Below are 25,912 nucleotides of genomic sequence, written 5' to 3'. Positions count from 1 at the left end.
TTAGTGGGCCCCGAGGACCGCAGTTGAGGACCACTGTGCTAAAATGTTGACAGGACAGCGATTCCTCAAATTGGAATCCGCTCATCCCTTGATGCATCTTTTAGTTTCTAGTGAAAGAATTTAGCCATGGGCATGAAGAACAAATCGTTTATTAACAAAATGAAAAAAATCTAAATCGAACACAATATTATATATATTTTAGAACAGCCTTACATTCATTAAGCTTAATCAAATGTAATAGGAAATCCTCTCTCTTGTTCCTTCCTCCGATTCTCACATTCCTTCGTCACCTGTTCCACTTTCCTCTGAAGAAGAGCTGGAGAACAGAAGATGGTAACAGGTAAATAAATGCAGAGAAACATGAAGGTGATCCAATCATTATGGATATCATGAGATCTTGTGATGTGCAGTTAAAAAATACAGCAATTGCACCCCTCCCCTGATGGAAGCCCAATGTCCTATGACAGCTATACAACACATATTAGGGCCAACATAAACCTGAGGAAACAATAGTGTGCTATGAGCAGCATTGGCTACAAATAAAAAGTGACACTCACCGGAATTTTGATCAACCCACTGCAAGGAGTCCATGTGAGCATTGAGGATTTTACAGATCTGTTGAAGCTGTAATAGAACATTGTATATTAGTTACAGTCCATTCACAACTTTTTCAATAAATATCATTGATCAAAGATAAAAACTTTTTATCTTGAGTTAGTTCCTTTTGCAGCCGGTGAACTCCATAAAAAAAATTACCAAGATGTTAGCTTTGCCATATCTAATGTCCCTATAAACTAGATAAAAATAAAGGTTCAAGCCTAGATTTTTAAGCAGGAAAAGTATGTGTGCCGTGTATGACATCGCCGGGTTATCCTGTATTATGTCCCATCATGCCTTGAACTTTCGCACTGTGACACAGGCATGTGGGCTGTTTGTGACATACAGAATCTGCTCCAGCCTATCCATGGGGCAATGAGTGGGGGTGCTGAGGGTGTACGAGTTAAGTTGGCACGCCTCGCTGTAAACTATTAAACTGTATGCCAGTGTTTCTCAACTCCGGTCCTCAGGGCACACTAATGCCCGGTACACACGTTCTGATAATCGTACGATAAAACTCGCTTTCGACCTGATTGCACGATAATCTGATCGTTAGTACACAGCTTTCGGCAGCCGATCATGACAGTTCATCCAACAAAATCTGAAGGGACAAACAGGAAAACGACAGCCCCAATCGTTTCATCAGTACACTATGCGTCCGCTAAAAATCAATCGACAAAGACCGCGCATGCTCAGAAACACTAAAATAGCACGGAGAAAGCCTGGCTGCCATTGTTTTTGTTTTGCACCATCTGATACGTAGCTAAGCAACCAGGAAGCTTTTCCCGAATCGTACAACAAAAATCATACGGTTTGTACACATTGTTGCATTCGATAGTATCATGCAACAAAATGCGAACGATTAGTCGTCCGATTATCTGAACGTGTGTACGGGGCTTAACAGGCCAGATTTTAAGTATTACCTTGGGGAGATGCAGACTAGAGTACTGCAATCACTGAGTAGCAAATAATAATCGCCTGTGATGCATTTCAGTTTTCTTGCAAACCTGGCCTGTTTGTGTCTCAACTCCGGTCCTTAGGACACACTCTGCTGTATGCTAAGGACCGGAGTTGAGAGACACACTGCTGTATGCCCAGGGCTGCAACATATCAACTTGTAATCCACAGCAGGACTACAAATCCTAGGATGACAACGCTGCACCAGCTTATTGAGAGCTGTCACCCAAGCAAAAGGAGTTGGGAGTGGGACTGAGCTTATTACTAACAGAACGTCCAGGTGACAAAAGTTTAATTGCTGCTTTTTTTTTCCCCCCTTTTTCTGTTTTGTTTGAGTAGTTTTCCACTGCTTTCTGCTCTTTAGGCGGGTATACACGTGAAGTGGTTGTAAAGTAACTGTGCCTAATTTCAAGACTGAACAAAATTATAAAAAAACGCAACACTTTTGTTTTTTGCCCCCATTTTTCATGAGCTGAACTCAAAGGATCTAAGACTTTTTCTATGTCAGGGAAGGAGAGCGTCAGGAGGTCACACGACCTCACAGTAGCGCTTGGAAATAAGGTATTGTGCTGCATAATTCTTATAAAAGATACTGTGCAACATAGCTTTATATTACAGATGGGATTCTACACTGAACAAAATTATAAATGCAACACTTTTGTTTTTTGCTTCCATTTTTCATGAGCTGAACTCAAAGATCTAAGACTTTTTCTATGGACCCAAAAGGCCGATTTCTCTCAAATATTGTTCACAAATTTGTCTAAATCTGTGCTAGGGTCCTTTCACACGAGCGATCTGATCAGATCCGCCTGTCAGTTTGTTTAGGCGGATCCCCCATGCATCCCTATGGGGCAGCGGATATCAGCAGAGACATGTCCACTGACACCTGCTGCCACCCGCATCCGATCCTGTCTGTGAAATCCGGACTGATGGAAACCCTAATTTCCATCCATCCAGGGGATCGGATGAGAGCGGACAGGTGGTCTGCTCTTATCTGATTCCCCATAGAGATGCATGGGGCTCTGACACCTCCCTCTCTCTGCACACAGAGCGGAGAGGGAGCTGTCACCTTCCTGCTCAGCAGGGATCTGTGTTTACGATCCCCTGCTGAACAGCATGGATCCGCCTATGGAGGCGGACCGTGTGAAAGAGCCCTAAGGCGGACCGTTCAGATCCGCCTGTCCGTTCCTTTGGCAGATCTGAACGGTCCCACCATGCATCCCTATGGGGCATCGGATGTCAGCGGAGACATGTCCGCTGACATCCGATCTGTCAAATCTGGACGGTCCGTTTCCATCCGATTCCCCCATGGGGAATCTACAGCTGTCTCCGCACACAGCACGGAGACATGGCTGTCATCATCCTCCTGCTCAGCAGGGGATCGGCGGATCGATCCCCTGCTGAGATAAACGGAGACAGTGTGAAAGGGGCCTTAGTGAGCACCTCCCAGGTGTGGCATATCAAGATGCTGATTAGACAGCATGATTATTGCACAGGTGTGCCTTAGTATAGGCTTACCTGTAGGAAAAAGTTCAAGTGGAGATTACTATCAATTTAAAAAAAAAAAAATTAGGAAAGGGCATGTATTGAAGAGATGTACTAAATTCTTTTATTTTCCTTTTTTTTTGTCTGAACAGTGATATCATGTACATTGGATTTTCTCCAAAGAATAGTAATTGCCTGGCCAATCTCTGGTCTTAATATTGCCTCAATATGAATTTTTTTTGTATAAGAAAAAACACTGATAGTTCCACAGAGATTATGGGACAAAATAAAGATAAAGACTCTAACCGGGTTACTGGTGTCTCCAGGTACAGCAGATGTGTTCAGATGTTCGATGACATCCTTCAAATCCTGGGACATTCGCTTTAGTTGGGCATCAATGTTTTCTGCCAGTTTGTAACTGTTGGAGAAAAGGATTACAATAAAGTCTACAGAATGTAATGTGAATTAAAGACATATAGCCTAGTGTGCAGTAAACTTTAGTACAATATGGTGAAAACAGGAAGGCAAGTGACTGGCATTTTCAGGAGGCCAGCAATGGCTGCCCCGTGTTTATGGTTCAACAAAGTTCACGTTAAAAGTGTTCACAAACAAAAATGCAACAGGCATCCATCAACTTTAGAGATGAGCCCAGCCCACTGTCCATTCAGTGACAATCAGTTGAAGTATACGAGTGGACAACACCAAAAAAAAAAAAAGGGGGAATTTTTACAATTACAAACCAAATCAAATGCTGGACATAAAATTAACTTTCTTTCCCCCCAATCTTACGTCTTTTCTCTTTCTTCATCTGCATGCTGGAGGTAGATGGTTCCATTTTGCTCTCTGACGGAGTCCTCCAGAGGGCTCAGGATATCTTCCAGCTCTTTTTGCTGGGAGAGGATGAAATCTAATCCTTGGTCCAGCCTAAAAAAAAGAAATGTACAAAGGACTCAATTGTATGCACAGCCAAAGCATGCATGAAGGTAAAAAAACGTTCAGCCCTTACAACCACTTTAGCATGTATACTCTGCTTTGGACTGTAAGCTCTTTGAGGGCAGGGACTGATGTGAAGATGTTTCGTATGTAAAAAACCTCCCTAGATTTGTCAGCGTTATATTATTATTAAAATGTACAAAGGACTCAAAATTGTATGCACTGCCAATGGTAACCATGCTACAGTCATTTTCAGCACACAAACATAGATCTCACTAGTTTTTAAGCATGCAAAACACTTTTTCCTTTAACTGCTGCCTGCCAGCTGTATGAATATATGTAGCAGTACACAGTTGGCTTTATTCTGTGCTGCCACATACATGTGTCATAGAGGACATCATCAGGGGCGTGGCCATCACGCCCCCTGATGTCATCTATGACGAAACGCGTCAGTTGGAGCTTAGCTACGCGACGTTGGTGCTGCATGCCATTGGAGGTCGGACATGTTTCTGGTTTGAAACAAACATACACTACTACCCTTATGTTTTTCATGCTTGTTGTGTTGGAGAAAGTGTGAGTACCCTGTGTGCAGATTCGATTTGTTAAATAAACTCCTTTTAGAGATGTCTGCGCAATGATTGTTTTTTATTTCCCTATGTTTACGGTTTAGAGTCTGCCTTCATGCCTCTAAGGTATCTGGATTCATTGACCAAGTGATGCATATGAGCTTACTTTGACTGCTGCTCAACCAAGTAGTCATTGATATCTGGTAAGAGAGTGTGTTTTTTTTTTCCTTTGGTGAATCTATTGTTTTCCTCTCACAGTTTTTGTGCCTATGTCACCGGAGGATTATCTGGAATATACTTTTAGCGCTGCTGTTTGACTCCATTGAGATCACATGACCAGGAATCTGATTAAAGACAAACTGAACACTATTCTGTTATTGTTTGTACCCATATGTGGTATCTCCGGCAAGAAATACACAACTAAAGCTATAAAAACTATATAATCCACTGGCTGGCCGCCCCATAGCAGTTTTACCGCTGCAGGGCGGCAGCTCTGGGGAGGATCCTGCACTTCCGCCGGCAGGGGGCGCTGGGCCGCTTCTGCTGTGATAATTCACCCTATATAAAAAAGTTCTAGGGTAAACAGATTGTGTTTTTTGTATATGTTGATGGAGGCACATTACTAGGTGCAACAGATCACAGCAAAATTTGTTATACCTTAGTTTATAAAAATTTTTTGGCTATATTTTAAAGCAGAAAGTATTTTTTTTATTTTTTTTTTTAAAATACAAGAACTGCAGAGGTGATCAAATATCACCAAAAAAAAAAAAAAAAAAAAAAAAAAAAGGACATACATTTTATTTGGGTACAACGTCGCCCAATCGCCCAATTGTCACTACCAGCCGTCAGCCGCAAGTAGTTAATTTACAGGAAACTGAATGAATGGTGCGGCCGCACTCTTTTCAAAAATTGACAGCGGATGTGGGGAGATTTCCTGCCCGCTGTCACACTGAAAAGGGGGAAATCGGGGGAACCAGCATATGTTGCAAGTTTCACAGTAAATAAAGGTGGAAGAAGTAAGAGCCGATCCACACTGGGGCGACTTGGTCGCCTGACAAGTCGCTGTGGGTCGCCTGCCATAGATTAGCACAGGACCCGTTCTAATAGGAGCGACACAAGTCGCTCTGACTTAGAAAAAGGGTCCTGTACTACTTTGGGGCGACCTGGAGCGACCTGCATTGACTTCAATGATATGAAGTCCGTGCATGTCGCTCCGAGGTCGCGGTGCGCGCTGTGCACCGCGACTTCACAGGTCGCCCCGGCAAGTCGGATCGCCTCAGTGTGAACCGGCTCTAACATGTTCCCAAAGGTGAACTGCCAAATGGAAGGCCCAATACATGGTACGCATGATTAAAAAAACAATTCATTACCTTTTCTGATCCAATTTTACCTTCTCCATCTCTCTATGTAAAGCGGTGATCTGAAAATTTTAAAATAAATAGATGAAAGAATAAAAAAAAATACAGTCCTTTAGAGCAGCCAACTATATGTAAAAGTTGCATATATAACTCCAAAATACTAAAAGGCCACAGACATTCGCTAAACACCAATTGATCACTTTGGAACCATTTTATTGTGTCACAACCATACTGTTTTAGGGCTAAATTAGAGCTGCAAGATTCTGGCAAAAATGAGAATCACGTTTTTTTTTTGCTTAGAATGAAGATCACAATTTTCAAAATCTTTTTTATTTAAAGATAATATATATATATATATATATATATATATATATATATATATATATATATATATATATATATATATATAATATACACACACACACATACATACACAAATATATATACAAATTTTTTTGGCTTAGAATGAAGATCACGATTCTCAAATTGATTTTATTTAAAGAAAGTGTGTGTGTGTATATATATATATATATATATATATATATATATATATATATATATATATATATATATATATATATATATTATACACACACATACATACATATACACACATACATATACACACACATACACACTGATAGATAGATTGATATATACTGTATATGGATAGATATATCATTCATTTTAATATATATTTAAAAAAAAAAAAAAAAAGATTTCCCAAGGATTACCCCCCCTCTCTCCTCCCCTTATGACAAAACTACCCCCTCAGGTGCTGGAAAGATAATTCACCATGCCAAGCTAAGAGAGGAGTAGAGTCAGTGGATGCGGTGGAATCCCGTTGTCTCTCACTGCTGACGTTAGTTCCTGTATCGGCGGTGGCGGCGGCATTTACATTACAGGCTGGCCCTGCCGCGGCCCACGGCTTCCCCTATCGCCATTTCGAATCGCAAAAATTCGAGATAGAGATCACATAGGGGGGGTGAATCGAGATCGCGATTCACAAACGAATAATCGTGCAGCTCTAAGCTAAATCAATTTTTTGGTGTGTGTGGAGGACATCCTCGGCCTGTAGAACAGTGCCATCTGCCATTTTCCAAGACCAAGGAACTAAAAGGTCTGGCCAAAAAAATAGAAATCCATTTCAGTACATCTCTGCAATACCTGCACCTTTCCAAGTTTTATCCATTTAATAATACTGCAAATTGCCTTTGACATAAAACATTCAGAAAGGTGCAGGTGATGCATGGAGCTATTCAATGGGGAAGATTTACTAAAAGTGGAGAGCTCAGGGTTTGGTGCAACCGGTGCATGGTAGCCAACCAGCTTCTAACTTATGCTTGTCCAATTAAGCTTTGACAATAAAGCCTGGATGCGGATTGGTTTCTATGCAGAGCTGCGCTAGATTTTTGCATGCCCCAGTTTTAGTAAATCTCCCCTAATATGTTTTTGTTTTTTTATTTTGCACAGAATAAAACGTAAGGGTTGGATCACTGTACTGAACATAGCTGGGGGTTTCTCCTCCACCTTCCACAATATCAGATACTTACTCTCTCCCCATTGCTGATCAGGGTCTTGTCCCAGAGATTGACTTGTGTGGCTTGTTGCAGGAAATGCTTCTCTTGATCCTCAAGCTCTAAACTCCATTTATTAATAAGGTTTTCAAGTTGCATGTAGGTCATTACCGACGGTGCACTAAAACAGGAGAGAAATCACAGAAAACATTGACTAAAACTTTCATTTTTAATTTTTTTTTTTTAATGCCTGGGCCTTTCCTTTTAAGGTTTTTGGTTTGTTTTCTATCCTTCTGTATACATTGTGAGTACAGTCCACATACCTTCGTTATATACACATAAAAAACAATACATTTGCCCTGGGACTATATACATAATTATACATGATTAAGGCTTTATTGATAAATAGATACAAATCTCATCTATTGATCAACAAAGCGGTAATCATATATTAGTTATGCTTTGTTTGTGATGCACTTAATATAAAAAGCCCCAGGGTAACCATTGTGTTTTTTGTATATGTTGATGTAGGGATGGAGGAACCCTATGTGCACACCAGATCACAGCAAAATGTGCTATACCTTTGGTATATATTTTAAGCTCGGAGTACAGCCCTTATACCGCCTGTATACAATGTGAGCTCAGAGTACAGCCCTCATACCTCCTATATACACTGTGAGCTCAGAGTACAGCCCTCATACCTCCTGTATACATTGTGAGGTCAGAGTACAGCCCTCATACCTCCTGTATAAAACGTGAGGTCAGAGTACAGCCCTCATACCTCCTGTATACAATGTGAGCTCAGAGTACAGCCCTCATACCTCCTGTATAAAACGTGAGGTCAGAGTACAGCCCTCATACCTCCTGTATACATTGTGAGGTCAAAGTACAGCCCTCATACCTCCTATATACAATGTGAGCTCAGATTACAGCCCTCATACCTCCTATATACATTGTGAGCTCAGAGTACAGCCCTCATACCTCCTGTATACATTGTGAGGTCAGAGTACAGCCCTCATACCTCCTGTATACACTGTGAGCTCAGAGTACAGCCCTCATACCTCCTGTATACATTGTGAGGTCAGAGTACAGCCCTCATACCTCCTGTATAAAACGTGAGGTCAGAGTACAGCCCTCATACCTCCTGTATACAATGTGAGCTCAGAGTACAGCCCTCATACCTCCTGTATAAAATGTGAGCTCAGAGTACAGCCCTCATACCTCCTGTATACATTGTGAGGTCAGAGTACAGCCCTCATACCTCCTGTATACACTGTGAGGTCAGAGTACAGCCCTCATACCTCCTGTATACAATGTGAGCTCAGAGTACAGCCCTCATACCTCCTGTATACACTGTGAGCTCAGAGTACAGCCCTCATACCTCCTGTATACAATGTGAGCTCAGAGTACAGCCCTCATACCTCCTGTATACACTGTGAGCTCAGAGTACAGCCCTCATACCTCCTGTATACACTGTGAGCTCAGAGTACAGCCCTCATACCTCCTGTATACACTGTGAGCTCAGAGTACAGCCCTCATACCTCCTGTATACACTGTGAGCTCAGAGTACAGCCCTCATACCTCCTGTATACAATGTGAGCTCAGAGTACAGCCCTCATACCTCCTGTATACACTGTGAGCTCAGAGTACAGCCCTCATACCTCCTGTATACACTGTGAGCTCAGAGTACAGCCCTCATACCTCCTGTATACACTGTGAGCTCAGAGTACAGCCCTCATACCTCCTGTATACAATGTGAGCTCAGAGTACAGCCCTCATACCTCCTGTATACAATGTGAGCTCAGAGTACATCCCTCATACCTCCTGTATACACTGTGAGCTCAGAGTACAGCCCTCATACCTCCTGTATACAATGTGAGCTCAGAGTACAGCCCTCATACCTCCTGTATACACTGTGAACTCAGAGTACAGCCCTCATACCTCCTGTATACAATGTGAACTCAGAGTACAGCCCTCATACCTCCTGTATACAATGTGAACTCAGAGTACAGCCCTCATACCTCCTGTATACAATGTGAGCTCAGAGTACATCCCTCATACCTCCTGTATACAATGTGAGCTCAGAGTACAGCCCTCATACCTCCTGTATACACTGTGAGCTCCGAGTACAGTCCTCATACCTCCTGTATACAATGTGAGTACAACCCTCATACCTCCTGTATACAATGTGAGCTCAGAGTACAGCCCTCATACCTCCTGTATACACTGTGAGCTCAGAGTACAGCCCTCATACCTCCTGTATATATTATGAGCACTGAGTACAGCCCTCATACTGCCCCTATACATTGTGGGCTCAGAGTACAACCCTCATACCTCTCCTATATACTGTGAGCTCTGAGTACAGCCCTCATACCTCCTGTATACACTGTGAGCTCCGAGTACAGTCCTCATACCTCCTGTATACAATGTGAGTACAACCCTCATACCTCCTGTATACAATGTGAGCTCAGAGTACATCCCTCATACCTCCTGTATACAATTTGAGCTCAGAGTACATCCCTCATACCTCCTGTATACAATGTGAGCTCAGAGTACATCCCTCATACCTCCTGTATACAATGTGAGCTCAGAGTACATCCCTCATACCTCCTGTATACAATGTGAACTCAGAGTACAGCCCTCATACCTCCTGTATACATTGTGAGCTCAGAGTACAGCCCTCATACCTCCTGTATACATTGTGAGGTCAGAGTACAGCCCTCATACCTCCTGTATACAATGTGAGCTCGGAGTACAGCCCTCATACCTCCTGTATACAATTTGAGCTCAGAGTACAGCCCTCATACCTCCTGTATACAATTTGAGCTCAGAGTACATCCCTCATACCTCCTGTATACAATGTGAGCTCAGAGTACATCCCTCATACCTCCTGTATACAATGTGAGCTCAGAGTACAGCCCTCATACCTCCTGTATACAATGTGAGTACAGCCCTCATACCTCCTGTATATATTATGAGCACTGAGTACAGCCCTCATACTGCCCCTATACATTGTGGGCTCAGAGTACAACCCTCATACCTCCTGTATATATTATGAGCACTGAGTACAGCCCTCATAACTCCTGTATACATTATGGGCTCCGAGAACAGCCCTTATACCTCCCGTATTTACTGTGAGCTCTGAGTACAGCCCTCATACCTCCTGTATACGTGGTGAGGTCCAAGTACAGCCCTTATAGCTTAGAGTACAGCCCTGCCAGCCCTCACTATTGTGCTTCTGAAAGAATGGTCAAACATTCCTATAAACACACCTTGTGGACGGCCTTCCCAGAAGAGTTGAAGCTGTTATAGCTGCAAAGGGTGGCCAACTCAATATTGAACCCTATGGACTAAGACTGGGATGCCATTAAAGTTCATGTGTGTGTAAAGGCAGACGTCCCAATACTTTTGATAATATAGTGTGGGTAAATTGGATCTTTCATGTAAATGGAAGGTCCTCTTCACTTACAGCACCCCACCCTGAAACACCAATGGCTAAAAAAGACCCTTTGGAAAATAAAGTTTGCCAAAAAAAAAAAAAATAGCTTGCTTTTGATACACCTGGAAGGAGTTGGTGATGTCATTGTGTCACTGCTGTCTCCTCAATGAGCTGGTGCTCAAAATCTCACCAGAATGTTCTCTAGACCATTGCAGGTCAAGTTGTAGGCTTGAATGGGATTCAGTAGTGCAGTGCACTGCTCTGTGGAAGGTCGAGACCTTAGGGCCCCGCTTACACGTTTCTGGAGGTTTCTCATGCGCGTACACCAGTGGAATAACATTGATCTAAGTAGTGTGCACGTGGGCTGCTAGATGGAGAGGACCATCACTACTGTACATTACATGTATAAAGTTTGCACTAACTTTTTTTTACAAACTGACAGCTGAAAGTTGACGACCTTTTAAGAGAAAAACTGAAATGTAAACCTGATGTTTACCCAATACTTTTCACAATATAGTGTATTTTACCCATGCAAACTCTTTAAAGCGGATTTCCACTCAAATGTGGAACTTCCACTTATCTGTCTCTTCCCCTCCCTCTGGTGCCACGTTTTCAGGGGGGAGAGGGGAGCGAGTACCTGTTTTTGACAGTTACCCTGTCCCCACTTTTGTTAGACCTCGCCACGGCGAAGTACGTCAGAGGTTCGGCCCCCCCTACTCCTCCCTATGCTTCCTGGCCAATTACCGAGCGCTTCGCGCATGTACAGTAAGGACCCAGCCGTAAAGCCAAAAGGCTTCACTGCTGGGTTCCCTTACCAGTAATGGCGGCGGCAGCACCCGACAGCTGATGGAAACATTGGCTGTGGTGCCAACATCGCTGGACTCCAGGACAGGCAAGTGTCCTAATATTAAAAGTCAGCAGCTACAGTATGTGTAGCTGCTGACTTTTAATTTTTGGATGTGGGGGGGGGGGGGCGGAACTCCACTTTAATAGTTATACACCGAGTAAGCATTTCTGACAACTCCCCTAGTAAGGGGAAACAATAGCTCTTAGCTAAGCTAAATAAAAAAATCTGATCGCCTTCTGGCATTCCTGAGGTCATCGGGAATGTAAAAGGTTACTGTAACCAATTGCCACCCGGGACGCGCCCCTCCGCCTCCTTAAGCCGGCCATGTGACAGATGCCCGTGAAAACGGGGTTTGCCCCCGTGCTTCCGCAACCTTGCTTTGCTCTTTTTTTATCTTACCTGATGCTCCTATCTAAGCCATGTTGGTTGATTGCCTCCCGCTCCTCTATGCCGTTTATTGCATCATTTATTCAATTCACTTTGTTCAGTTGTTAGATATTCATGGCACATCACGTGCTCTTGGTATGTCTGCTGTAATTGTGATGTCTAACCTACAACTTTGATTGTTACCTGTTTGTTCCCTTTGACTGTATCCTATGCCCTTCATACATAAATAATTTACCAAAAAAAAAAAAAAAATCAGATTTAATCAATCAATCAATTGCGCCACTGACAACAGATAGCCATTGGGTGTTTGCAGCCTTAGCAAAGGGCCCGGGAATGTGTAATTTTCCTCATGGAACATAACTGGCTGGATTGGGCAATGATTAGATCCTGTCTAAAAGGACAGCTTTGATCAGACCGAAAGGAAGACAGAAAGGTAAAGAAAATGATTTAACTAGCAATGGCTGACCAATACGATATAAGGTGTAAGGATTTGCCTTCATGCTCAAAGAATGAAACAGTTTACATCGTGCTTACCTAACATTGGAACTAGGAATGGTGCCGGATGCACTGATCTGTGCTACTGAAGTAGTTGGGAGCTTTGCGTTTAGAGATGCTGTTAGGAAAAAAAGGATTGGTTTGTATGTTCGTACATTTTGAAGACTGGTACAAGATAATCCAACAATTGTGCTGACAGCCGCAAACACTTCTCTTTACCAAAATCGGAGATGCTGTGTGTCGGAGCGACAGACCGCAGCACCGATCGCCGCTCTGCGTGCCAGCCGTCTATCCTGCTGGAAATCATATGATGGCCAGTCAGGATAGTACAACCACTTTGCCGCCGTCAATCCGCTATAGGGCGGACGGCAAGTGGTTAAAGTAACAGGGCAGAACTGCAAAAAATGCCCTGGTCATGAAGAGGGTAAAACCTTCCAGAGCTCAAGTGGTTGTAACCCTAAAGTTACTTTCACTGGTAGCCCCTCTCCTTTATCTAGCCATAACTCACTGTATAAGTTTTTATATAGATGCCTCTAAATACCCTTTTCCAATTATCTGCAATCTGGTCATGCAATTCCCGGCCGCTCTGCTACTCGGCTACAGCGGGAGGAGCAGAGATCTCCCTCTGACGTTGGTCGGGAGGTCACGTGACCGCCGTGCTAGCCACTCGGCACCTCCCACTAGAGCCCTGAATCATAGTAGCAGAGCAACTGGGATGGACATGACCGGCCTGCAGATTACTTGAAAAATATATTTAAACAAACACTTATACAGCGAGTTATCGCCAGATAAAGTAGAGGGGCTGCCAGGATATTTTGTAAAGGTTTTTTTTTTTCTTTTACAAGGAATAGCGACGGGGGGGGGGGGGGGGGGGATTTGGTGGTGGAGACAGCTCACACAGATATGGGAGCTGACAGGCAGAGAGGGAGGGGGTGAGAAGGACAGGAGAGCTGCGGATGATGGGAGACCACAGTGATCAGGGCTCAGCAGCCATGATCATCATGGTCAGCTCACAAGAGGGGGGGGGGGGGAACATAGGAAGCGGCAGGATCAGCCAGGTTTTTTTACCATTTAGAGAGGGGCAGATTAGACAGCACAGGAACAGGATGTCTTTTTTTTAGGGTTACAAACACTTTAAATCTGAAAACCAGACAAGCTGACCTAAAACCTTATCCATATGGACCACAAAAAAAAAAAAAAAAAATTTATAGTGCATTTTTAGCAAACCTGTAATCACCCAGTGCAATAAAATAACCAAGCAGCTTGATAGATACAATGGATAGTTGCATTACATACCTGGAGCAGTTGTGGTGCTGAGTGAAAAAAGTGATGGTGCAGAGGTTGCAAGAAGAGAAGTGAGAGACGAAGTGCTGGATGTAGGTGCTGCCGTTGATGCTAAAAATAGTAAGAAAATAAAACAAAAATATGATAAAATAATAAAAAAAAAAAAAAAAAACCACAATGCTCCTGTTATGAGCTCCTATCAATCAAGAAGATAAAGGCCAGTGAGGGCAGCATCAGCCGGACTGACCAGGCGTGCCATACATAGGCACGGCGGGCGGTCCTGTAGCCATGGATCAGAAGCTAGGGTGCAAACAGACCACACCAACATAAATCTGTTTCTATGTTTGGCGTGGTCAGCTTGAAACAGCTACCCAGGTGGAACTGGCAGGATCATCACGGGTTTGGCAGCTACATGCAAAAATAAAAATAGGGATGCACCGATTTCGGAGTATTTTCATGAGCACTAATAAAAAATTGTTCCCAATACCTCAAACCGATACTTTGCGGTACGATTTGCGCCCATATCAAATGAATGGGCTTACATATGAGGGGGTAATATACACTTACTAAATGACTTTTAAAGTAGTTGTAAAGGCTTTTTATCTTCTCTATACATTATTATAAAAAAAAGCCTTCTGTGTGCAGCAGCCCCCCTAATACTTACTTGAGGTCCATCTAGATCCAGTGATGTTGTGTGAGAGACTCGGCTGTCTGGGATTCCCCTCTTCATTGGCTGAGACAGCAGTGTGGCGCCATTGGCTCCCACTGCTGTCAAAGTCCGTGAGCCATAGTGAAAAGAAAGGGGGCAGGGCCAGCCCGTGGCTCCGTGTCTAAATGGACACACGGAGCTGCGGCTTGGCTCGGGTACCCCCATAGCAGGCTGCTTGCTGTGGGGGCACTCACCAGGAGGGAGGGGCCAAGAGTGCCGGCGAGGGACACAAGAAGAGGAGGATCCAGGCTGCTCTGTGCAAAACCACCGCACAGAGGAGGTAAAGTATAATATATATTTATTTTTGTTATAAATAAGACACTTTAGCATCCCTTCAGTGTCGCACGACCGAGCAATTGTCAAAGTAACGCAGTGCCGTATCGCAAAAAAGTAGGGGTAAACCTTCCGGAGCTGAAGCAGTTAATGGAGCAGAGGGACAAGGGATGGCATAGTCAGCACCCCTGATGGGTGCCTATGACAGGCCCCTCGCCACCATTCACACGTAGTGGAAAACTACAGCCTCAAGAGAGAAGAAGATGCAAGATTTCAACTGCCAGCAGCACAAGGGGCACATCACATTGACTTTAAGTATTATCCCTTGTGCTGATTTCTATTTTTGACTAAGCTTAGGCTAATGTGGTGCGGGAAACCCCACGATCCGTGCGCGTTCAAATCGCACTGCCCTTGCAATCTGCAGCAGATCTCAGTGCAATCTTGACGACACCCCAAAACGCAGGTTGCAAATGCAGTGCGTTTGCTTGCGCCAGATCCCATGATACAAAAAAGTACCAGGCAATCCTGCTGCAGTGTGGTTCCAAAAATCGATGTGTATAACTCATTGCGATTTGAGCCCATTCAAAATGAATGGGCTCAAATGGCACTGCACTGAATCTCATGTGAATTGAACAGGAATGCGGTGCTATCTGGCTTCTTTATAAAACAAATGGTATAATATTAAAAATTATGAAGCATTTCTCAAGATTTCTGTGCAATTACCTGATGCAGTCTCAAGTGGTCTTGAAAATAAAGCGGAAGTCTGCTGGGCAGCCGGTGCCTGTGCTGGGGCTAGGGTAGCAGTGGGTGCGGTTGATGTAGCAGTTGGTGCCATTGAAAATGCTGATGTGAAGAAGGATGCACCTGCCTGAGTGGCGGGGGCAGAGCTTGCTGGGGTTGCAGTTGCAGAGGCGGATGTCGCTGGTTGGCCAGAAAAGGAGAAGCCTCCAGTGAGAGATGGCTGTGGCTGTGACTGTGGCTGTGACTGTGCCGTTGTAGCTCCAAAGGAGAAACCTGCATTTTGAGCTTGCTGGGCAGTTACACCCATAGCAGGCTGCATCGCTCCACCCAAAGCAGACTGCATCGCTCCACCCAAAGCAGACTGCATCCCTCCTCCCATAGCAGACTGCATCCCTCCTCCCATAGCAGACTGCATCCCTCCTCCCATAGCAGACTGCATCCCTCCTCCCATAGCAGGCTGCATCCCTCCTCCCATAGCAGGCTGCATCCCTCCTCCCATAGCAGGCTGCATCCCTCCTCCCATAGCAGGCTGCATCCCTCCTCCCATGGCAGACTGCATCCCTCCTCCCATGGCAGACTGCATCCCTCCACCCATGGCAGACTGCATCCCTCCTCCCATGGCAGGCTGCATCCCTCCTCCCATGGCAGGCTGCATCCCTCCACCCATGGCAGGCTGCATCCCTCCACCCATGGCAGACTGCATCCCTCCACCCATGGCAGACTGCATCCCTCCTCCCATAGCAGACTGCATCCCTCCTCCCATAGCAGACTGCATCCCTCCTCCCATAGCAGACTGCATCCCTCCTCCCATAGCAGACTGCATCCCCCCTCCCATAGCAGACTGCATCCCCCCTCCCATAGCAGGCTGTGTAGCTGCACCCATAGCAGACTGCATCGCTCCTCCCATAGCAGGCTGTGTAGCTGCACCCATAGCAGGCTGCGTGGCTCCACCCATATTCTGCGTAAACCCACCCATAGAAGCCTGCGTAGCTCCACCCATAGCAGGCTGCGTAGCTCCACCATGGACAGACTGCATAGCTGCACCAAGAGCAGACTGCGTAGTTCCACCGATAGAAGGCTGTGCAATTCCACCGACAGAAGGCTGTGCAGCTCCACCAATCGTACTATTTCCTATCTGTGTATTTAGAGTGAACTTGGCAGTATTAGCCCTAGAAAGGAAGAAAAAACAACAAAGTTATTCTTAATGCGGTAGTTATTAATAGCGACAAATTGATATTTGTTGTGTTTACACTGTGCTCTGCACTTTATGACTCATTCACTGCAAAGAAAACACTTTCGGCTCGGCCCTGCTTGGCCCAGCTCGGCTCAGTTTGCTTTTCCACTGCGTGGTACGAGCCGGCACCTTTCAGCACTGTATAGGCTCTACTTGGCTCGGTTTGCTTTTCCACTTTTGTAGTACTTAGTAGTAAGTGGGTGGGATTACAACGATTCTCTGACCAATCAGTGACAATCAATGCTGCATGCAAAGGATTGTGGGATATGGTATCGGTACAGCCTGCTTAGAACCCCGACCGAGGTGGTACTGTTTAAGCGAGCCGTACCAACGCCGAACCATGTAGTGGAAAAGCGCCGCTGTACCAAACGTTCTAACCCGTACCATGCGGTACCATGCAGCGGAAAAGCGAAAACCAATCCGCACCATGCAGTGGAAAAGCGCCATTTGTGACATTTATGACACACCTTTGGTAAAACCACTTTTTAATGTTTGCTAGTAAATTACTAATAACCAGCGGTTTTTTCATATAAAAATACAGTTTGTTTTAAATATCTTTATTAAATTGTAATGTAATGCCTGACCGACCGAGATCGGGCACGTTCGGGGTGATGTGGCCGTAGGCTTTTATTCCCAGGCGGTCTCCCATCCAGGTACTAACCAGGCCCGACCCTGCTTAGCTTCCGAGATCGGGCGCGTTCAGGGTAGGCTTTTATTCCCAGGCGGTCTCCCATCCAGGTACGACCCTGCTTAGCTTCCGAGATCGGACGCGTTCAGGGTAGGCTTTTATTCCCAGGCAGTCTCCCATCCAGGTACTAACCAGGCCCGACCCTGCTTAGCTTCCAAGATCGGGTGCGTTCAGGGTAGGCATTTATTCCCAGGCGGTCTCCCATCCAGGTACTAACCAGGCCCGGCCCTGCTTAGCTTCCGAGATCGGGCACGTTCGGGGTCATGTTGATAGCTTCCGAGATCAGGCACGTTCAGGGTAGGCTTTTATTCCCAGGCAGTCTCCCATCCAGGTACTAACCAGGCCCGACCCTGCTTAGCTTCCAAGATCGGGTGCGTTCAGGGTAGGCATTTATTCCCAGGCGGTCTCCCATCCAGGTACTAACCAGGCCCGGCCCTGCTTAGCTTCCGAGATCGGGCACGTTCGGGGTCATGTTGATAGCTTCCGAGATCAGGCACGTTCAGGGTAGGCTTTTATTCCCAGGTGGTCTCCCATCCAGGTACTAACCAGGCCCGACGCTGCTTAGCTTACGAGATCGGGCACGTTCAGGGTAGGCTTTTATTCCCAGGCAGTCTCCCATCCAGGTACTAACCAGGCCCGGCCCTGCTTAGCTTCCGAGATCGGGGACGTTCGGGGTCATGTTGATAGCTTCTGAGATCAGGCACGTTCAGGGTAGGCTTTTATTCCAAGGCAGTCTCCCATCCAGGTACTAACCAGGCCCGACCCTGCTTAGCTTCCAAGATCAGGCACGTTCGGGGTGATTGTGGCCGTAGGCTTTTATTCCCTGGCGGTCTCCCATCCAGGTACTAACCAGGCCTGACCCTGCTTAGCCACAACACACACACACACACACACACACACACACACACACACACACACACACACACACACACACACACACACACACACACACACACACACACACACACACACACACACACACACACACACACACACACACACACACACACACACACACACACACACACACACACACACACACACACACACACACACACACACACACACACACACACACACACACACACACACACACACACACACACACACACACACACACACACACACACACACACACACACACACACACACACACACACACACACACACACACACACACACACACACACACACACACACACACACACACACACACACACACACACACACACACACGTAGATAGCTAGATAGAAAGTTTGGGCACCCCAGGTAAGAATTTGTATTAATGTGCATAAAGAAGCCAAGGAAAGATGGAAAAATCTCCAAAAGGCATCAAATTACAGATTAGACATTCTTATAAAACGTCAACAAAAGTTAGATTTTAGTTCCATCATTTAGACTTTCAAAATAACAGAAAACAAAAAAAATGAGGTCGGGATTGATCCACCCCCATGCTTAACAGTTGGACAGAGGTTCTTTTCATTAAATTCTGTGCCCCTTCTTTTCCAAACGTACCTTTGCTCATTCCGGCCAAAAAGTTCAATTGTAACCTCATCGGTCCACAGAACTTGTTCCCAAAATGCATCAGGCATGTCTATATGTTCAATTGCAAAGTTCAAACACTGATTTTTGTGGTGAGGACGTAGAAGAGGTTTTCTTCTGATGACTCTTCCATGAAGACCATATTTCTACAAGTATCTCTTTATAGTGGAATAGTGTACCACAACTCCAGTGTCTGCCAGATCTTTCTGGAGGGATCGTGCAGTCAAACGTGGGTTTTGAATTGTTTTTCTCACAATCCTGCGAGCTGTTCTGTCTGATATTTTTCTTGGTCTTCCAGATCTTGCTTTAACTTCCACTGTTCCTGATGACTGCCATTTCTTAATTACATTCCGAACAGAGGATATTGACATCTGAAAACGCTTTGCTATCTTCTTATAGCCTTCTTCAGCTTTGTGAGCGTCAACTATTTTCAGTTTCAGTTTTACTGCTTAGAAGATCCCATGGTGCTGATTGTTAGGGCAAGGTCAGATGAGTCTGGGCATATAAAACCTTTGAGATTGACATCACCTGGTCTTCCCAGATGATGATTGAGAACAATCCATGACACTGGCAGGTCTCAGCCTTGCAAAGGGGGCAGTGCATGCTATAAATTCTGCAGGGTGCCCAATTTTTTTGCAGATGCCATTTTTTTGTTTTCTGTTATTTTGAAAGTGTCAATGATGGAAATAAAATCTAACTTTTGTTGACATATTATAAGAATGTCTAATCTGTAATTTGATGCCTTTTGGAGATTTTTCCATCTTTCCTTGGCTTCTTTATGCACATTAACCACTTGCCGACCGCCGCAAGTAGATATACTGCGGCGGTCAGCCCCTCACAGGCAGAGTGACGTATATATATGTCACTAGCCTGTGAGGCTCTGGGGAGCGAGCTCCCGCGCGGTCACGGACCCCCCCCCGCGCGTGTGACCGGCGGACCCGATGTCCTCCGCTCACTCAGCGATCTTCGGGGGAGAGGGAGAAAGGCAGGCGGCTGATGTAAACAAGCCGCCTGTCATTCTCCCCTGTGTAGAAATAGTGATCATACAGTTCTACTATGTAGGACCGTTGATCATTGTTCCTACAGCTCAAGCCACAGCCAATCACAGTTAGAATCATGCCCCTAGGGACACACACAGCCCCTCCCTCTCAAATAAAGTTAACCCCTTCACTGCCAGTGTAATTTTACAGTAACAGTGCATATGTATAGCACTGATTACTGCAGTAATGTCACTGGTAACCCCAAAAGTGTCAAAAATGTCAGTCAAGGGTCCGATGTGTCCGCCGCAATACCGCAAAAAAAAAAAAAAAAAAATTGCAGATCGCCGCCATTACGCGTTAAAAAAAAAAAAAAACAACAAAAATGACAAAAATCTTTCCCTTAGTTAGTAAACGCGATAACTTTTGCGCAAACCAATCAAAATACGCTTTTTGCAATTTTTTTTTACCAAACATATGTAGCAGAAAACAAATTGGCTGAAAATGTTAAAAAATTTTGATTTTTACATTTTTTTGGGGGGAATTTCATATAAAAAAATGTGAAAATAGTTATTTTTGCAAAATTTACGCTCTTTTTTTTGTTTATAGCGCAAAAAGTAAAAATCGCACAGGTGATCAAATACCACCAAAAGAAAGCTCAGTTTGTGGGGAAAAAAAGGACGTCAAATTTGTTTAGGTACAACGTCGCACGAACGTGCAATTGTCTGTTAAAGTCACGCAGTGCCGAATCGCAAAATACCCCCTGGTCGTTTAGCAGCCAAATCCTCCGGGGCTTAAGTGGTTAATACGTTCTACTGTAATTCAACATGCCATTTACTTACTGTGCAGTGCTTTTTTGGAGATTTAGTAGAATTATTGCATGAGCAGTGAAGGTATATGACAGCTTTTTTTTTTTTTTAGGAGGTTAGCAGATTTATTACATAGACAGTGGAGCAGTGAGGATGTTTTGCATAGCAAGCTCAGCAAGTTCAGCGACATGCGGCCAGAGTATACTTAAGTGCAGAGAGGAAGCCGAGCCGGAGGAAATATATATGTATGAATAGCTACCGCAAAATATTTGATCCCTTCACAGCTTCACCTACACCTTCCATAGGGATCTCAGCCTGCCAGCGTCCACAGGGTTCAGCGAGGAATTGTTCCAAACCACGAGCAGCTTGACCGTGTCCAGCCGACGCTGGAGATCTCTCTCCAATCCCTCTGTGCTCTTTGCTCCACTCACTGCTCCACCCCCCTCAAGGGGGGTCTCAGGCTGTCAATGACCGCGGGTTCAGAGAGGAGTTATCCAGCCCACACACAGCTTAGCAGCCGACGGGGGAAATCTCTAGCGCCATACAGTCAGCACAGCGATGTCCAAAGGGCTGAGTGACCGGCTTTTAGGCAATCTGCCTGGGTAAATGAAGAGGATGAACGCCGAAGTCAGGAGCTCGGCTACTACAGGTCCGCTCCCGGCGCCATCTTAGACCCTGCTTGGCTTTCCGAGATCAGGTGAGTTCAGGGTGATGTGGCCGTAGGATTTTATTCCCATGGTGCTGATTGTTGGGGCAAGGTCAGCTGAGTCTGGGCACTTAAAACCTTTGAGATTGACATCACCTGGTCTTCCCAGACGATGATTGAGAACAATCCATGACGCTGGCAGGTCTCAGCCTTGCAAAGGGGGGCAGTGCATGCTATAAATTCTGCAGGGTGCCCAAACTTTTGCAGACGCCATTTTTTTTGTTTTCTGTAATTTTGAAAGTGTCAAGGATGGAAATAAAATCTAACTTTTGTTGACATATTATAAGAATGTCTAATCTGTAATTTGTTGTCTTTTGGAGATTTTTCCATCTTTCCTTGGATTCTTTATGTACATTAGTACAAATTTTTACCTGGGGTGCCCAAACTTTCGATCCCCACTATATATATTTATTATGTGTGTATATATATATATATATATATATTAGTATATATTAGTATTATATTATTGTATTATATAGTATTATATTAGTTATATATATATATATATATGTGTGTATATATATATATATATATATATATATATATATATATATATATATATATATATATATATATATATATATATATATATATATATGTGTATATATATATATATATATATATATATATATATATATGTGTATATATATATATATATGTGTGTATATATATATATATATATATATATGTGTATATATATATATATATATATATATATATATATGTGTATATATATATATATATATATATAGATATATATATATATGTGTATATATATATGTGTATATATATATATATATATATATATATGTGTATATATATATATATATACACCCATTGGCTGCTCAGGACATTTTCTGGAGAAAGTCAGCCGCTGGCTGAAGAAAAAAAATACAGAGGGTTTTGGATGATAGCTTTAGCCATAACCCTGGTAATCTACTTGTAATGTATATATAATTATTGCGTTTTCAGGCCCCTTTCACACGATTGGACCAATCAGGTCTCCCTGTCCGTTTTTCAGGCGGACCTGATCGGGCCACCCATTCTGCCCGCTGACACCCGTCTGGCATTGGATTCCACAAGATAACAGACAGATGGGTTGGATCGGATGAAGATGGATATGCTCCCCATAGAGGAGAACAAGACTCTGACCGGTCCATCTCTGCGCAGTGAGTGGAGACGGGGATCTGTCATCCGCCTGCTCAACGGGGATCAACTGAGCGATGCCCGCCGAGCTAGCGGAATCCGTGAAAACAGATCGGCTCAGTGTGTGACCGGGGCCTTAAAGTGATTAATAAGACAAACTTTCAACTTTGTTTCTATACATTTCTTGGAAGCTGTAAAAAGAAACATAAAGCGCTTCTTACCCAAATGCCAGTCCCCCCGTAGGAGCTCCGGCGGGAGCGGCTGTGGTTGCTGCACCAAAAGAAAAGCCGGTGGCTGCGGATGGTGCTGATGTGGTTGCTGCCGGCTGGGCGAAGGAGAAGAGTGAGCTGGGCTGTGACATGGATGTCGGATTTGCCTGCGTGTTACCAAAACTGAAACCAGCAGACGGGGCAGCGGATGTGGTGGTGCCGCCGAACGAAAAGCCGGTCCCTCCCGTTGAAGCCGTTGTTGTTTTAGCAGCTCCAAAGCTAAAGCCTGCAGTAGCAGCAGCAGGGGTACCCGTCCCGAAGCTGAAGCCACTCATCATGACTGTGTCTATGGGAAGACAAAGAGATGAAACCTCAACTGTCTGTATCTACAGAGACATTATAAAGGAAGAACATAAAAACACTACCCCCAACCAGTACAACCCAGACACTGACTCCTCATTCACCTATACACCCCAGACACTGACTCCTCATTCACCTATACACCCCAGACACTGACTCCTCATTCACCTATACACCCCAGACACTGACTCCTCATTCACCTATACACCCCAGACACTGACTCCTCATTCACCTATACACCCCAGACACTGACTCCTCATTCACCTATACACCCCAGACACTGACTCCTCCCACCAATACTCCTCATACACCTATACACCCCAGACACTGACTCCTCATTCACCTACACACCCCAGACACTGACTCCTCATTCACCTACACACCCCAGACACTGACTCCTCATTCACCTATACACCCCAGACACTGACTCCTCATTCACCTATACACCCCAGACACTGACTCCTCATTCACCTATACACCCCAGACACTGACTCCTCATTCACCTATACACCCCAGACACTGACTCCTCATTCACCTATACACCCCAGACACTGACTCCTCATTCACCTATACACCCCAGACACTGACTCCTCCCACCAATACTCCTCATACACCTATACACCCCAGACACTGACTCCTCATTCACCTACACACCCCAGACACTGACTCCTCATTCACCTACACACCCCAGACACTGACTCCTCATTCACCTACACACCCCAGACACTGACTCCTCATTCACCTATACACCCCAGACACTGACTCCTCATTCACCTATACACCCCAGACACTGACTCCTCATTCACCTATACACCCCAGACACTGACTCCTCATTCACCTATACACCCCAGACACTGACTCCTCATTCACCTATACACCCCAGACACTGACTCCTCATTCACCTATACACCCCAGACACTGACTCCTCATTCACCTATACACCCCAGACACTGACTCCTCATTCACCTATACACCCCAGACACTGACTCCTCCCACCAATACTCCTCATACACCTATACACCCCAGACACTGACTCCTCATTCACCTACACACCCCAGACACTGACTCCTCATTCACCTACACACCCCAGACACTGACTCCTCATTCACCTACACACCCCAGACACTGACTCCTCATTCACCTATACAACCCAGACACTGACTCCTCATTCACCTATACACCCCAGACACTGACTCCTCATTCACCTATACACCCCAGACACTGACTCCTCATTCACCTATACACCCCAGACACTGACTCCTCATTCACCTATACACCCCAGACACTGACTCCTCATTCACCCATACACCCCAGACACTGACTCCTCATTCACCTATACACGCCAGACACTGACTCCTCATTCACCTATACACCCCAGACACTGACTCCTCATTCACCTATACATCCCAGACACTGACTCCTCATTCACCTATACACCCCAGACACTGACTCCTCATTCACCTATACACCCCAGACACTGACTCCTCATTCATCTATACACCCCAGACACTGACTCCTCATTCACCTATACACCCCAGACACTGACTCCTCCCACCAATACTCCTCATACACCTATACACCCCAGACACTGACTCCTCATACACCTATACACCCCAGACACTGACTCCTTATTCACCTATACACCCCAGACACTGACTCCTCATTCACCTATACACCCCAGACACTGACTCCTCATTCACCCATACACCCCAGACACTGACTCCTCATTCACCTATACACGCCAGACATTGACTCCTCATTCACCTATACACCCCAGACACTGACTCCTCATTCACCTATACATCCCAGACACTGACTCCTCATTCACCTATACACCCCAGACACTGACTCCTCATTCACCTATACACCCCAGACACTGACTCCTCCCACCAATACTCCTCATACACCTATACACCCCAGACACTGACTCCTCCACCTGTACTCCTCATTCACCAATGCCCCCCAAACCCCCAACCAGTTCCACCTATACACCCCAGACACTGACTCCTCATTCACCTATACACCCCAGACACTGACTCCTCATTCACCTATACACCCCAGACACTGACTCCTCATTCACCTAAGCACCCCAGACACTGACTCCTCCCACCAATACTCCTCATACACCTATACAACCCAGACACTGACTCCTCCCACCAATACAACCCAGACACTGACTCCTCCACCTGTACTCCTCATTCACTAATGCCCCCCATCAATACTCCTCATACACCAATGCCCCCCATCAATACTCCTCATACATAGACAGCCCCCCATAAATATTCCTCATACAGATGCCGCCCCCCCTCCCCCTCCCATCAATACTTCTTATTCACTCCATAGACCCCCCTCCCCCTTCAATACTCCTCAGACAGCCACCCATCAACTCTCCTCATTCACCGGCACGCCCCCCATCATACTCCTCATACACAGGCGGCCCTCCGTCAATACACAGGCGGCCCACCCGTCAATACTCCTCATACACCCTCACCAATACTCCTCATACACCCTCACCACTACTCCTCATACACCCACACTTCTCACCACTACTCCTCATACACCCTCACCAATACTCCTCATACACCCCTCACCAATACTCCTCATACACCCTCACCACTACTCCTCATACACCCTCACCACTACTCCTCATAC

General features: G+C 45.1%; 1 protein-coding gene across 1 annotated transcript; it reads right to left on the bottom strand.

Moving 5' to 3' along the window:
- Positions 1–197: 197 nt before the first annotated feature.
- On the bottom strand, positions 198–23,235 carry NUP62CL (nucleoporin 62 C-terminal like; the record flags this gene model as incomplete). The annotated part of the gene is made up of 10 exons (XM_082263285.1): positions 198–316; positions 558–624; positions 3,346–3,457; positions 3,829–3,963; positions 5,909–5,958; positions 7,450–7,594; positions 12,621–12,699; positions 13,878–13,976; positions 15,571–16,757; positions 22,913–23,235. 10 exons carry the CDS (start codon positions 23,233–23,235, stop codon positions 225–227), a joined length of 2,289 nt encoding a protein of 762 aa, XP_082119411.1. The 3' UTR covers positions 198–224.
- Positions 23,236–25,912: the final 2,677 nt, after the last annotated feature.

Source organism: Pelophylax lessonae, assembly GCF_965119305.1.
Source record: "Pelophylax lessonae genome assembly, chromosome: 7".
Lineage (NCBI taxonomy): Eukaryota > Metazoa > Chordata > Amphibia > Anura > Ranidae > Pelophylax > Pelophylax lessonae.
Note: the sequence above shows the minus strand (reverse complement) of the source record. Positions and strands in the feature narration are given on the sequence as shown.